This window comes from Tachyglossus aculeatus, chromosome 3 (genome assembly GCF_015852505.1).
Source record: "Tachyglossus aculeatus isolate mTacAcu1 chromosome 3, mTacAcu1.pri, whole genome shotgun sequence".
Lineage (NCBI taxonomy): Eukaryota > Metazoa > Chordata > Mammalia > Monotremata > Tachyglossidae > Tachyglossus > Tachyglossus aculeatus.
In genome coordinates this window covers 53,246,481-53,257,777 of record NC_052068.1, presented here as the reverse complement: position 1 = coordinate 53,257,777, position 11,297 = coordinate 53,246,481, and the positions used below count along the sequence as shown (strand labels likewise).

The 11,297-nt window shown below is 48.9% G+C and overlaps 1 protein-coding gene across 1 annotated transcript in view; it reads left to right on the top strand.

The window, feature by feature from the left end:
- Positions 1–7,462: 7,462 nt before the first annotated feature.
- PHYHIPL (phytanoyl-CoA 2-hydroxylase interacting protein like) overlaps positions 7,463–11,297 on the top strand; it is a 77,753-nt gene continuing 73,918 nt past the window's right edge. Inside the window, exon 1 of the mRNA XM_038743634.1 lies at positions 7,463–7,606. Within this exon, the coding sequence (XP_038599562.1) occupies positions 7,501–7,606 (106 nt within the window). The 5' untranslated portion in view covers positions 7,463–7,500. The remainder of the gene's footprint in view (positions 7,607–11,297) is intronic.

Genomic DNA, 11,297 nt, shown 5'->3' with positions numbered 1-11,297 from the left:
AAAAGATAGTGGTTAGATGCCAAGAGATCAGGGTGGAAGAAGATACAGTTATCCAACTGGGAGATGACTAGAGTTGGAATCAGGGTGGTGGCCATTACTGTGTAGAAGAAGAGGTGGATCAAGGAAATACTGTGGATAAGAATGATGGCATTTGTTAAGCGCTTACTATGTGCTAAGAACTGTTTTATGCAGTGGACATCTTATAGGATTTGAGGACTTAAGGTGGAAGGTATAAGGCATAGAGAAGTCCAAGAAGCAACCCAGGTAATAAGCCTATAGAGCAGGAAAGATGGTAGCGTGGTCGACCATGATGAGGAAGTTAGGAGGAGGAAGTTTAGGAAAGAAGATGATGAAGTCCATTTTTGCCATGTTAAGATTACGACACCTGACAGGTTATTCATGCAGAGAGGTACGCATGCCTAGAGGAGATGTGAAATTGCAAAACGGGTGAGGGGTCGTCAGAAGTCTATTTGGGAGTCAGCCACGAAGGTGGGTACTGCAGCCATGGGGCCCCACCACCACCAAAGAGAGTGAGTATAGAAAATGGAGGGTAGGGGCCCAAAACAGAGCCCTGTGGCATGGCTAACAGTTACTGGTTCAGAAGTTTAAGAAGGGTTTGCAGTGGAGTCAGAAAGAGAGGAAGAGAAACTGCAAAGTATAATGTTGGAAAACACAGGGTGGGATCGATTTTCTAGAAGGGAGTGATCAGCAGTTTTAATGGCAACCCAAAGGTGGAATACCAAAAGGAGGTTATTAGAGACTTTGATGAGTGCAGCTTTAGAGCGACGAGGGCACAGTCCAGATTGCTATGGATTAAGGGAACAGTTGGTGGAGGGGATGTGCAGGGTGGATAGAAATGTGAGTATACCTAGAGAATTCAGAAGGATCCAGAGAAGACTTTTTTTTATAACAGGGAGAAATCTGAGCATGTTTGAAAGCAGAGGAGAAATTGCAAAAAGAGGCCTTGAGGTTGAAGGTAGTACAGGAGGGTGAAAGGATAGAGAGTTTTAAAGTGTGAAATGGCATGGGGTTCGTAGCACAGGTAGAGCGGTTAGGCTATAAAAGTGGGTATGAGGAGAATGTAGGACTGGGTTAGCCTGTAGAACACCACCCTGATTGTTAAAGAGAGGTTTATGATGTCAGGGATAGAGAAGGGGGACTTGGGGTTCAGGAGGGAGTAATAGGTCTGGAATAGTCTGTGTGGGCATGGACGTCAATGTGGTAAGTGTATGGTTATTGAACAGAAGCAAGGGCAAAGTTTTAGCAAGAGAGTGTAAATTCAAACTGCTAAGATGTTATCTTTTCTGGATTTCCGCCCTCAGTGCTCAGCTGCAGGAGTAGAAGTAGGCTAAGGTGGTGTGTGAGTGATGGAGGGCCTTAGTGACAATGAAGTTGAATTCCAAAGAGGATATTATCTCCTTTCTTCCAGCGAAGTGACAGGATTAACATGATATAGAAGCATGGGCATCTAGTGGATAGAGCATGAGCCTGGGAGTCAGAAGGACCTGGGTTCTAATCCCAGCTCTGCTACTTGTCTGCTGTGTGACCTTGGGCAAGTCAAATCACTTCTCTTTGCCTCAGTTACCTCATTTTGTAAAATGAGGATTAAGACTGTGAACCCAGTGAGGGACAGGGATTGTGTCAAACCTGATTCGCTTGTATCTACCCCAGTGCCTAATACAGTGCCTGGCACATAGTAAGCACTTACTACAAATATCACAATTATTACTATTATTATTACTGGTCTCCTCTATCCTGATTGAATCATGAATGATTCAATCACTCCCCCACACCCCCTACCAAGGATCCCTCTATACCAGCGCCAATCCTCCACTCCTCCCTCCCAGCCCCCTCCCTCCCCTCCTCCCCACCCCCACCCCATCCCAGTTCTCCTTTCCCATCGATACCCCTCTTCCCACTCTCCCCGCCTAGGCCCCCGCCAACTCATCCCAATCCAAACCCTCCCCACCCCTTGCACCCTTCCCCCTCCCTCCCCTCCCTCGACAGCTACTGCCAAGTGTGGCCTCTGGAATCCCCGCTCTGTTATAAGTAAGATCCCTTTCATCCTGGACCTATTCCTTTCCAGCTCTCTACTCCTTCTTGCCCTAACTGAAACATGGCTGTCTCCAGATGACACGGTCTCTTCTGCGGCTCCCTCCAGTAGAGGCCTCTTCATCTCCCACTCCCCCAGACTCACCGGAAAAGGAGGAGGTGTCGGTTTCCTTCTTGCTCCCCCAATGTCATTTTCGCACTATCCCTCCTCCCCCTTCCCTTTCCTCCCTTCCTTTGAAGCCCACATTATTCGCCTCTACCACCCCCTCCAGATTCTTGTAGCCGTCATCTACCACCCCCCCCGGCCCCACCTCCAACTTCTTTAACGACTTTGACCCCTTCCTCACCTTCCTTCTCTCCTTTTCCTCACCTTCCTTCTCTCCTTTTCCTCACCTTCCTTCTCTCCTTTTCCATGCCCACTCTGATCCTCGGAGACCTCAACATCCACATGGATATCCCTGGTTACTCCTCTGCCGCCTGCCTTCTGCCTCTCCTTGACACCGCTAACCTCTTGCTCCACCTCACCTCGCCCACTTAGCAACTTGGTCATACCCTCGACCTCATCATCTCCTACTGCTGCACTGTGTCCACCCTCACCAACTCTGAAATCCCTCTCTCTGATCATAATCTTCTCACCTGCCTCCTCACTCACACTCCTTTCCCCTGTAAATTCATATTACTCCCTCACAGAGATCTCTGCTCTCTTGACCCCATCCATCTATCTGAGCACTTCACACCCCACCTCGCCTCCCTCTCCTCTCTACGCAATCTTGATGATCAGATTACTGCTCTGAACTCTACCCTTTCTACTCAGCTAGATTCACTTGCTCCCCTTTCCCTTCACCGCTCTTGTACCACTAAACCACAGCCCTGGATCACTGCCACTGTCCACCTCCTTCGCTCTTATGCTCGAGCTGCCGAAAATCTAAATACCATGCCAACCTTGTTCACTTCAAGTTAATCCTTTCCTGCCTTAACTCAGCCCTCTCCTCTGCCAGACAAAAATATTTCTCCTCCCTTATTGACACCCATGCCCATCATACCCGTCAGCTCTTCTGTACATTCACCTCCCTTCTCAGGCCCCTGGTTCCTCCCCCTCCTCCTTCCCTCATCCCCAACGATCTGGCCTCCTACTTCATTAATAAAATTAAATCCATCAGGTCTGACCTCCCCAAAGTCAATCCCCCCCCAACCTCCCAGCTCTCAACACTCTCCACTACTCTCCCATCCTTCCCAGCAGTATCCTCAGAGGAGCTCTCCTCCCTCCTCTCAAGTGCTACTCCAGCCACCTGTGCTTCTGACCCCATTCCCTCTCATCTCATGAAATCTCTCACTCCATCCTTTCTCGCCTCCTTAACTTCCATCTTCAACCGCTCACTCTCCACTGGTTTCTTCCCCTCTGCCTTCAAACATGCCCATGTCTCTCCCACCCTAAAAAAACCCTCTCTTGACCCCACCTCACCTTCTAGTTATCGCCCTATCTCCCTCTTACCATTCCTTTCCAAACTCCTTGAAAGAGTCATCTACACGTGCTGCCTCGAATTCCTCAACACCAACTCTCTCCTCAACCCCCTCCAGTCTGGCTTCCATCCCCTACCTTCCACGAAAACTGCCCTCTCAAAGGTCACCAATGACCTCCTGCTTGCCAAATCCAATGGCTCAAACTCTATCCTAATACTCCTCGACCTCTCAGCTGCCTTCGACACTGTGGACCACCCCCTTCTCCTCAACACGCTATCCAACCTTGGCTTCACTGACTCCGTCCTCTCCTGGTTCTCCTCTTATCTCTCTGGTCATTCATTCTCAGTCTCTTTTTCAGGCTCCTCCTCCCCCTCCCATCCCCTTACTGTGGGAGTTCCTCAAGGTTCAGTTCTTGGTCCCCTTCTGTTCTCGATCTACACTCACTCCCTTGATGACCTCATTCCCTCCCACAGCTTCAACTATCATCTCTACGCTGATGACACCCAAATCTACATCTCTGCCCCTGCTCTCTCCCCCTCCCTCCAGGCTCACATCTCCTCCTGCCTTCAGGACATCTCCATCTGGATGTCTGCCCACCACCTAAAACTCAACACGTCCAAGACTGAACTCCTTGTCTTCCCTCCCAAACCCTGCCCTCTCCCTGACTTTCCCATCACTGTTGACGGCACTATCATCCTTCCCATCTCACAAGCCCGCAACCTTGGTGTCATCCTCGACTCCGCTCCCTCGTTCACCCCTCACATCCAAGTCGTCACCAAAAACTGCCGGTCTCAGCTCCGCAACATTGCCAAGATCCTCCCTTTCCTCTCCATCCAAACCGCTACCCTGCTCGTTCAAGCTCTCATCCTATCCCATCTGGACTACTGTATCAGCCTCCTCTCCGATCTCCCATCCTCGTGTCTCTCCCCACTTCAATCCATACTTCACACCGCTGCCCGGATTGTCTTTGTCCAGAAATGCTCTGGGCATGTTACTCCCCTCCTCAAAAATCTCCAGTGGCTACCAATCAACCTGCACATCAGGCAGAAACTCCTCACCCTCGGCTTCAAGGCTCTCCATCACCTCACCCCCTCCTATCTCACCTCCCTTCTCTCCTTCTACAGCCCAGCCCGCACCCTCCGCTCCTCTGCCACTAATCTCCTCACCGTGCCTCATTCTCGCCTGTCCCACCGTCGACCCCCGGCCCACATCATCCCCCTGGCCTGGAATGCCCTCTCTCCCTGCATCTGCCAAACTAGCTCTCTTCCTCCCTTCAAGGCCCTACTGAGAACTCACCTCCTCCAGGAGGCCTTCCCAGACTGAGCCCCCTCCTTCCTCTCCCCCTCCTCCACCTCTCCGTCCCCCCTGCCTTACCTCCTTCCCTTCCCCACAGCACCTGTATATATGTATATATGTTTGTTCGTATTTATTACTCTATTCATTTTACTTGTACATATCTATTCTATTTATTTTATTTTGTTAATATGTTTTGTTTTGTTCTCTGTCTCCCCCTTCTTGGCTGTGAGCCCACTGTTGGGTAGGGACCGTCTCTATATGTTACCAACTTGTACTTCCCAAGCGCTTAGTACAGTGTTCTGCACAGAGTAAGTGCTCAATAAATACGATTGATTGATTGAATCATTATGCTGGTAGGGAGTTGAATCAGTGGTATTTTTTGAGCACTCACTGTGTGCAAAGCAGTTTATTAAATGCTTGGGAGAGTACACTATGATAGAGTTGGTAGACATGATCCCTGCCCTCAAAAACCTTACAATTTAGTAGGGCAGACAGACAGTAAAATGAACTACAGAGAGGGGAAGTGTCAAAGTATAAAATATGTACATAAGTACTATAAGGCTGGGGTAGGGTGAGCATCAAAGTGCTTAAGGGGTACAAAGCCAAGCAGCATGGCGTGGTGGATACAGCACGGGCCTGGAAGGCAGAAGGTTGTGAGTTCTAAACCCAGTTCTACCACTTCTCTGCTATGTGACCTTGGACAAGTCACTTTACTTCTCTGTGCCTCAGTTACCTCATCTGTAAAATGGGGAAGGAGACTGTAAGCCCCAGGTGGGACAAGGACTGTGTCCAAACAGATTTGCACGTATCCATCCCAGTGCTCAGTTACAGTGCCTGACACACACAGTAAGCACGTAACAAATACCACAATTATCACTATTATTGCTAAGTGTCTAGATGAGGCAGAAGGAAGGAAAAATGGAATGGGGAGATAGAAGTAAGGGAAGTATTCTTGGAGGAAAAATGGTTGTGGTAGGGTTTTGTAGATATGGAGAGTGGCCTGCCAGATATGAAGGGGGTGGGAGTTCCAGTCCAGAGGGAGGATGGTGAGCAAGGTATAAATGGTGAGAGAGATGAAATGGAGCCATTCAGTGAATGTGTTGGTGATGGAGGTGTGAAGGGTGTGAACTGGTTGTAGTAAGAGATTAGCAAGGGTAGGTAGAATGGGGAGAGCTAATTGAGTGTTTTAAAGCCAGTAGTTAGGAGTTTGATGCGGGGGTGCATTGGCAACCCCTTTTTGGAGGAATGGGGAGATGAGTGTACTGATTTTTTTTTTTTTTTTTAGAAAAATGATCTGGGCAGTAGAGTGAAGTACAGACTAGTATGAGGAGACAGGAGGCAAACAGGTCTGTGAGGAGGCTGATGCAGTAGCCAAGATGGCAGTCACAGCCACTCATTCTACACACACACACACACACACTCCTTCGTCTCACAATCTCTCTCTCTTTCTCTCTCTCTCTCTCACACACACACACACACACACACAGAGTCACCCGCGCGCGCGCACTCATCCTCTTTCTCCACACACACCTCCCCGCACCTTCGTCTCACAAAATCACACACGGGCGCGCAGACACTCATTCTCTTTCTCCACACACACATACACACACCTCCCCCCACTTTCGTCTCACACCGTCACTCACACACACAGAGTCACACAAGCGCGCGCACTCATTCTCTTTCTACACATATACACACACACCTCCCCCCGCCTTCGCCTCACGAAGTCACACACGCGCGCTCATTCTCTTTCTACGCACGCCGCCACACCCACACACACCCCTCACCCCCACTTTCGTCTCACACAGTCAGTCACAGCCACTCATTCTGCACACACACACACACACACACACACACCTTCGTCTCACAATCTCTCTCTCTCTCTCTCTCTCTCTCTCTCACACACACACACACACACACACACACACACACACACACACAGGGTCACCCACGCGCGCGCACTCATTCTCTTTCTCCACACACACCTCTCCGCACCTTCGTCTCACAAAATCACACACGGGCGCGCAGACACTCATTCCCTTTCTCCACACACACATACACACACCTCCCCCCACTTTCGTCTCACACCGTCACTCACACACACAGTCACACACGCGCGCGCAGACACTCATTCTCTTTCTACACACACACACACACACACACACACACACACACACACACACCTCCCCCACCTTCGCCTCACAGTCACACACGCGCGCGCAGGCACTCATTCTCTTTCTACACACACACACCCCTCCCCCCCACTTTCGTCTCACACAGTCACTCACACACAGTCACAGCCACTCATTCTTTCTCCCCCCCTCCACACACATCTACCTTCGTCTCAAAAAACTCTCTCTCTCTCTGTGTCACACACACACACACACACACACACACACACACACACACACACGAGTCTCTCTCTCGCGCGCCCCCTCTGGCCCTGCGTGTTCTTTGGCGGGTCCCGTCCGTCCCCGCCGCACCCCTCTCCGGCCCGGCCCGGCCCGGCCCGCCCCCCCCCCCTCCGAGGCGCCCTCCCTCCCTCCTTCCCTCCCTCCTTCCCTCCCGTCGGTCCCCGGCCCGGCCCGCCCCGGCCCCTCCCCTCCGTTCCCCCACCCCGCGGGCTCGGTGCGGTGCGGCGCAGCGCGAGCCGGCGCCAGGCTGAGGCAGCCGAGCGGGTCGGGTGGGACGATGGAGACGCCGCGGCTGGACCGAGCCCTGAGCAGCCCCGCCAGCCCCTGCGAGGATGTCATCAAGAACCTCAGCCTGGAGGCCATTCAGCTCTGCGAGCGGGACGGTAAGGGGCGCCCCCCAGCCCCCAGCCCCCGGAGAAAGCCTGGAGAGCGGGGGCTGCCCCGAAGGCTTGCCGACCCGCCCTTCCCCTCTCCTCTCCTCTCTTACCTTCTCTTTTCCTCCCTTACTCTCTCCTCTCCTCCCTTCCCCTTTCCTCCCTTTCCCTCTCCTCTCCTCCCTTACCCTCCCCTCTCTTACCCTCACCTCCCCTCTCTTACCCTCTCCTCTCCTCTCTTACCCTCCCCTCTCCTCCCTTACCCTCTCCTCCCTTACCCTCTCCTCCCTTGCCCTTTCCTCTCCTCCGTTACCTTCTCTTCTCCTCCCTTACCTTCTCCTCTCCTCCCTTACCTTCTCCTCTCCTCCCTTACCTTCTCCTCTCCTCCCTTACCCTCTCCTCCCTTGCCTTCTCCTCTCCTCCCTTGCCCTCTCCTCCCTTACCCTCTCCTCCTTCCTTACCCTCTCCTCCCTTGCCCTTTCCTCTCCTCCGTTACCTTCTCTTCTCCTCCCTTACCTTCTCCTCTCCTCCCTTACCTTCTCCTCTCCTCCCTTACCCTCTCCTCCCTTGCCTTCTCCTCTCCTCCCTTGCCCTCTCCTCTCCTCCCTTACACTCCTCTCCTCTTTCCTCCCTTGTCCTCCCCTCCCTTGTCCTACTCTTCCCTCACTAACCCTCTCCTCCCTTGCTCTCCCTTTCCTTCCTTGCCTCTCCTCTCCCTTCCCCTCCCCACCCTTGCCTTCCCCTCTCGTTCCCTCCCCTGCCTTCCTCTGCCCTCCTCTGCCCTCCCCTGCCCTATTTTATTCATTCAGTCGTTTTTATGGAGCGCTTACTGTGTGTATAGTACTCTTCTGCCTTCACCTTCCTAAAGCTTCTCTGCCCTTCCCCTCCCGCCCCCCCCCCCCCCCCCGCCACGCCAACCCTTTACCTCCCCCTGCTTGCGCTCTCTCTTTCTCTTTTTCTCTCAGTCTCTCTCCCCACTGTGTTCCCGGGCTGCCCATGTAGGCCCCCTCCGGGCAGCTCCGGGGCTACGGTCATTCTTTGTTTCTTTAAGGCGGAAAGGAGGTGGAGGTACCAAAGCAGGAAGGAAAGGTAACCGGCCCCCACTAAAACGCTGACTTCTGGCTTCAAGTAGCCCATGGACCCACCCGCCAGTCTCAATTCACTAGCCACAACTTGCAAACAGTTCCTTTAATGGTTTTTTTTAATAGTTTAAAAACACCCATAGTTAAACATCCCAAGTCTCTCCACACGCATAAGCCATCCCCCCCCCCCCCCAAAAAAAAAAAAAATGAGGTGGGGTGATGAGCAGTAAGCTCTCAATAAATGCGATTGAATGAATTAGCGGGATAGCAAGGAGCTGGAGCTTTTATTCAGAACCATGGACAAGGAACCCGGTTCATGCTTTTGGGAGGCTATTCAAAAACGGTCGGGACATCCCGGGAATTGGCCTTGAGCGCGTGAATTTAGAAAGCAGCCCTAATAATCTTTTGTTCTTCGGATAAAGTTTGGAGTTTAGGGACCCAAAGTCGGCGGAACCGACTGCTAGACAAAGATGACGCTGCAGACACTGTAGGTGGTTATCTAGGTCTTGGTTAAATGGAATCTTTAAGGTGGTCATTGCTGCCTCAGAAATGTAAAACAAAACCTCGTTTGTTTAAGGATCATCTGATTGGTAAATGGCAAGCCAAATAACTGTAAAGTTGTCCAAACAGACAGAGAGAAAAGCCATTTACATTCAACAATGAACGTCATGGATGCTGTTGCTTATCAGTACATTTTGTATGAACAGGACAGTTGAATATGACTTCGATTAACTTCTAATCATAGGTAGATATAGAAATTCTAACAACTTCAAAAACGAAGCTGATGAATATATATTAACCTGTAACCCAGGTATTATTAACACTATGAATGCTAATACATGTTAACAGTACTAAATTGGTTGGGTATCTACAATTTATAGATGGCATGGGGAAATCAGAACTAAATTTTCCTTGGTTTGGTGGATTTAGTAAACCAGGTACAGCGAGCAGAGGATGCATGAATATATACTATTTTCTTCATTCTGGCACAGTTTTTTAAAAATCTGAGATAGCACAGTGCAACATTAATATTTTGGAACTTGAGCCATGTTCTGATATTGTTCTGTTATATTCAGTTGATAATATTTTTGACTGATTAGGCTTCATTGCCTGGATAGTAAGGCTTGCTGATTTTATTTTATCGGTCATTTTTTCACTCTTTACTCCCACTGTAAATTGAGTATATGATTCTTTCATATTTTAAGAGGATTGATTTCATTTTTATTTTCTTTGATGGCTTATCAAGTGTTCATTGCCATAGCAACTGAAAGTAGGCAACTCATTATTTCCGTATATTAACCCTATAATTCCAGCTCTAGAGAAGCTGACTCACTGTACATGTATGAGAGGATAATGAGTACAATTAAAGCTCTTAATATGTTTGCAAATGAAGTAGCTTAGTTTTCTAAAATCAACACTGAATTTGCATTCTTCCCATCTTCTAAAGCAGTAGATATTAGATTCTGAAACACACCCCTTTGTGTGTGGTTGATTGCAATGCTATTAGAGTCCTTTCTAAATGGACAAATTATGTAATGTTTAAATTTGGCTGGCCCTAAGCAATTCCAATGAAGACTCCTTTGTCTTTGCAGGATTCTAATTGATTGAGCGTAAAACAATTAAGCAGTGCTTGATTTGATGAAATAGCCTTGTCCTAGCAAGTCCAAAGAATCTATTTGAAAATGAATTAGAATCAAAAATTGGTGATGCAGACTCTTAAAGATAAACAACTTTCTTTTGTGGAGATAGGTTCCATAGGCAAATGTGTCCTATGTGGTTCTTATGCATGTACTAGAGAGGAAGGACTAGAATTAAGATAATAAAAAAGAAATGCTTGTTGCATATTATGTTTCTCAAGAAGCCCATTCATGCTAGCGCCGACTGGGACATTTTCAGGCGACAATACTTAATAATAATAATAATGATGGCATTTATTAAGCGCTTACAATGTGCAAAATACTTCTCTCCATTCCATTTTTTGCATCTAGACATATATGGCAGCCGAAAAGACACGGATGAGAGAGAGAGGGTGTGGCCATTTATTAAACTACCCAAGCTCATAGTCAGCACATTTTCATAATTTATATATTCTGGGAAACCTCTCTGTCTTTTTTGCCTTTAGTTTCTCTTCCCCTTTTTGTCACCATTGTAAAATGACCAGGGATGCCAGAACGTCTAGTCTCTAAAAAATGAAAAAAGGGAGAAAGATTTCTGTTTAGAATTTGCACAAGCAACTCTGACAATCTTCCTTTATTCCCTTCAGTTACTGATTTGGATGGACAAGAATGCTCCTAGGCTTTGAAGAAATGAGAAAGGGAAAAATGTTTCTTCTTGGAATTTGCATATATAATCCCAAGGGGGGTGGGGGATGGGAGGGTAATCTACTGTTACTACCATACATCATTTTCCTGCCAACCTCTTCAATCTTGTCGGGGCTATTTGTTGTTCGGCCTGTATTTGCATACTATATCAATGAGTCTGTATTTCTCTCTCTTTTGTGTCTCTCTGGTTTTCCTCTTGCTTTTCCTCTCTCTCATTTACATGTGCATATCATTCTTTTGCATACCATAAAATCCTCAGTAACCATCCTTAATAGTGGTTCTTCCCTTATTTCTCCA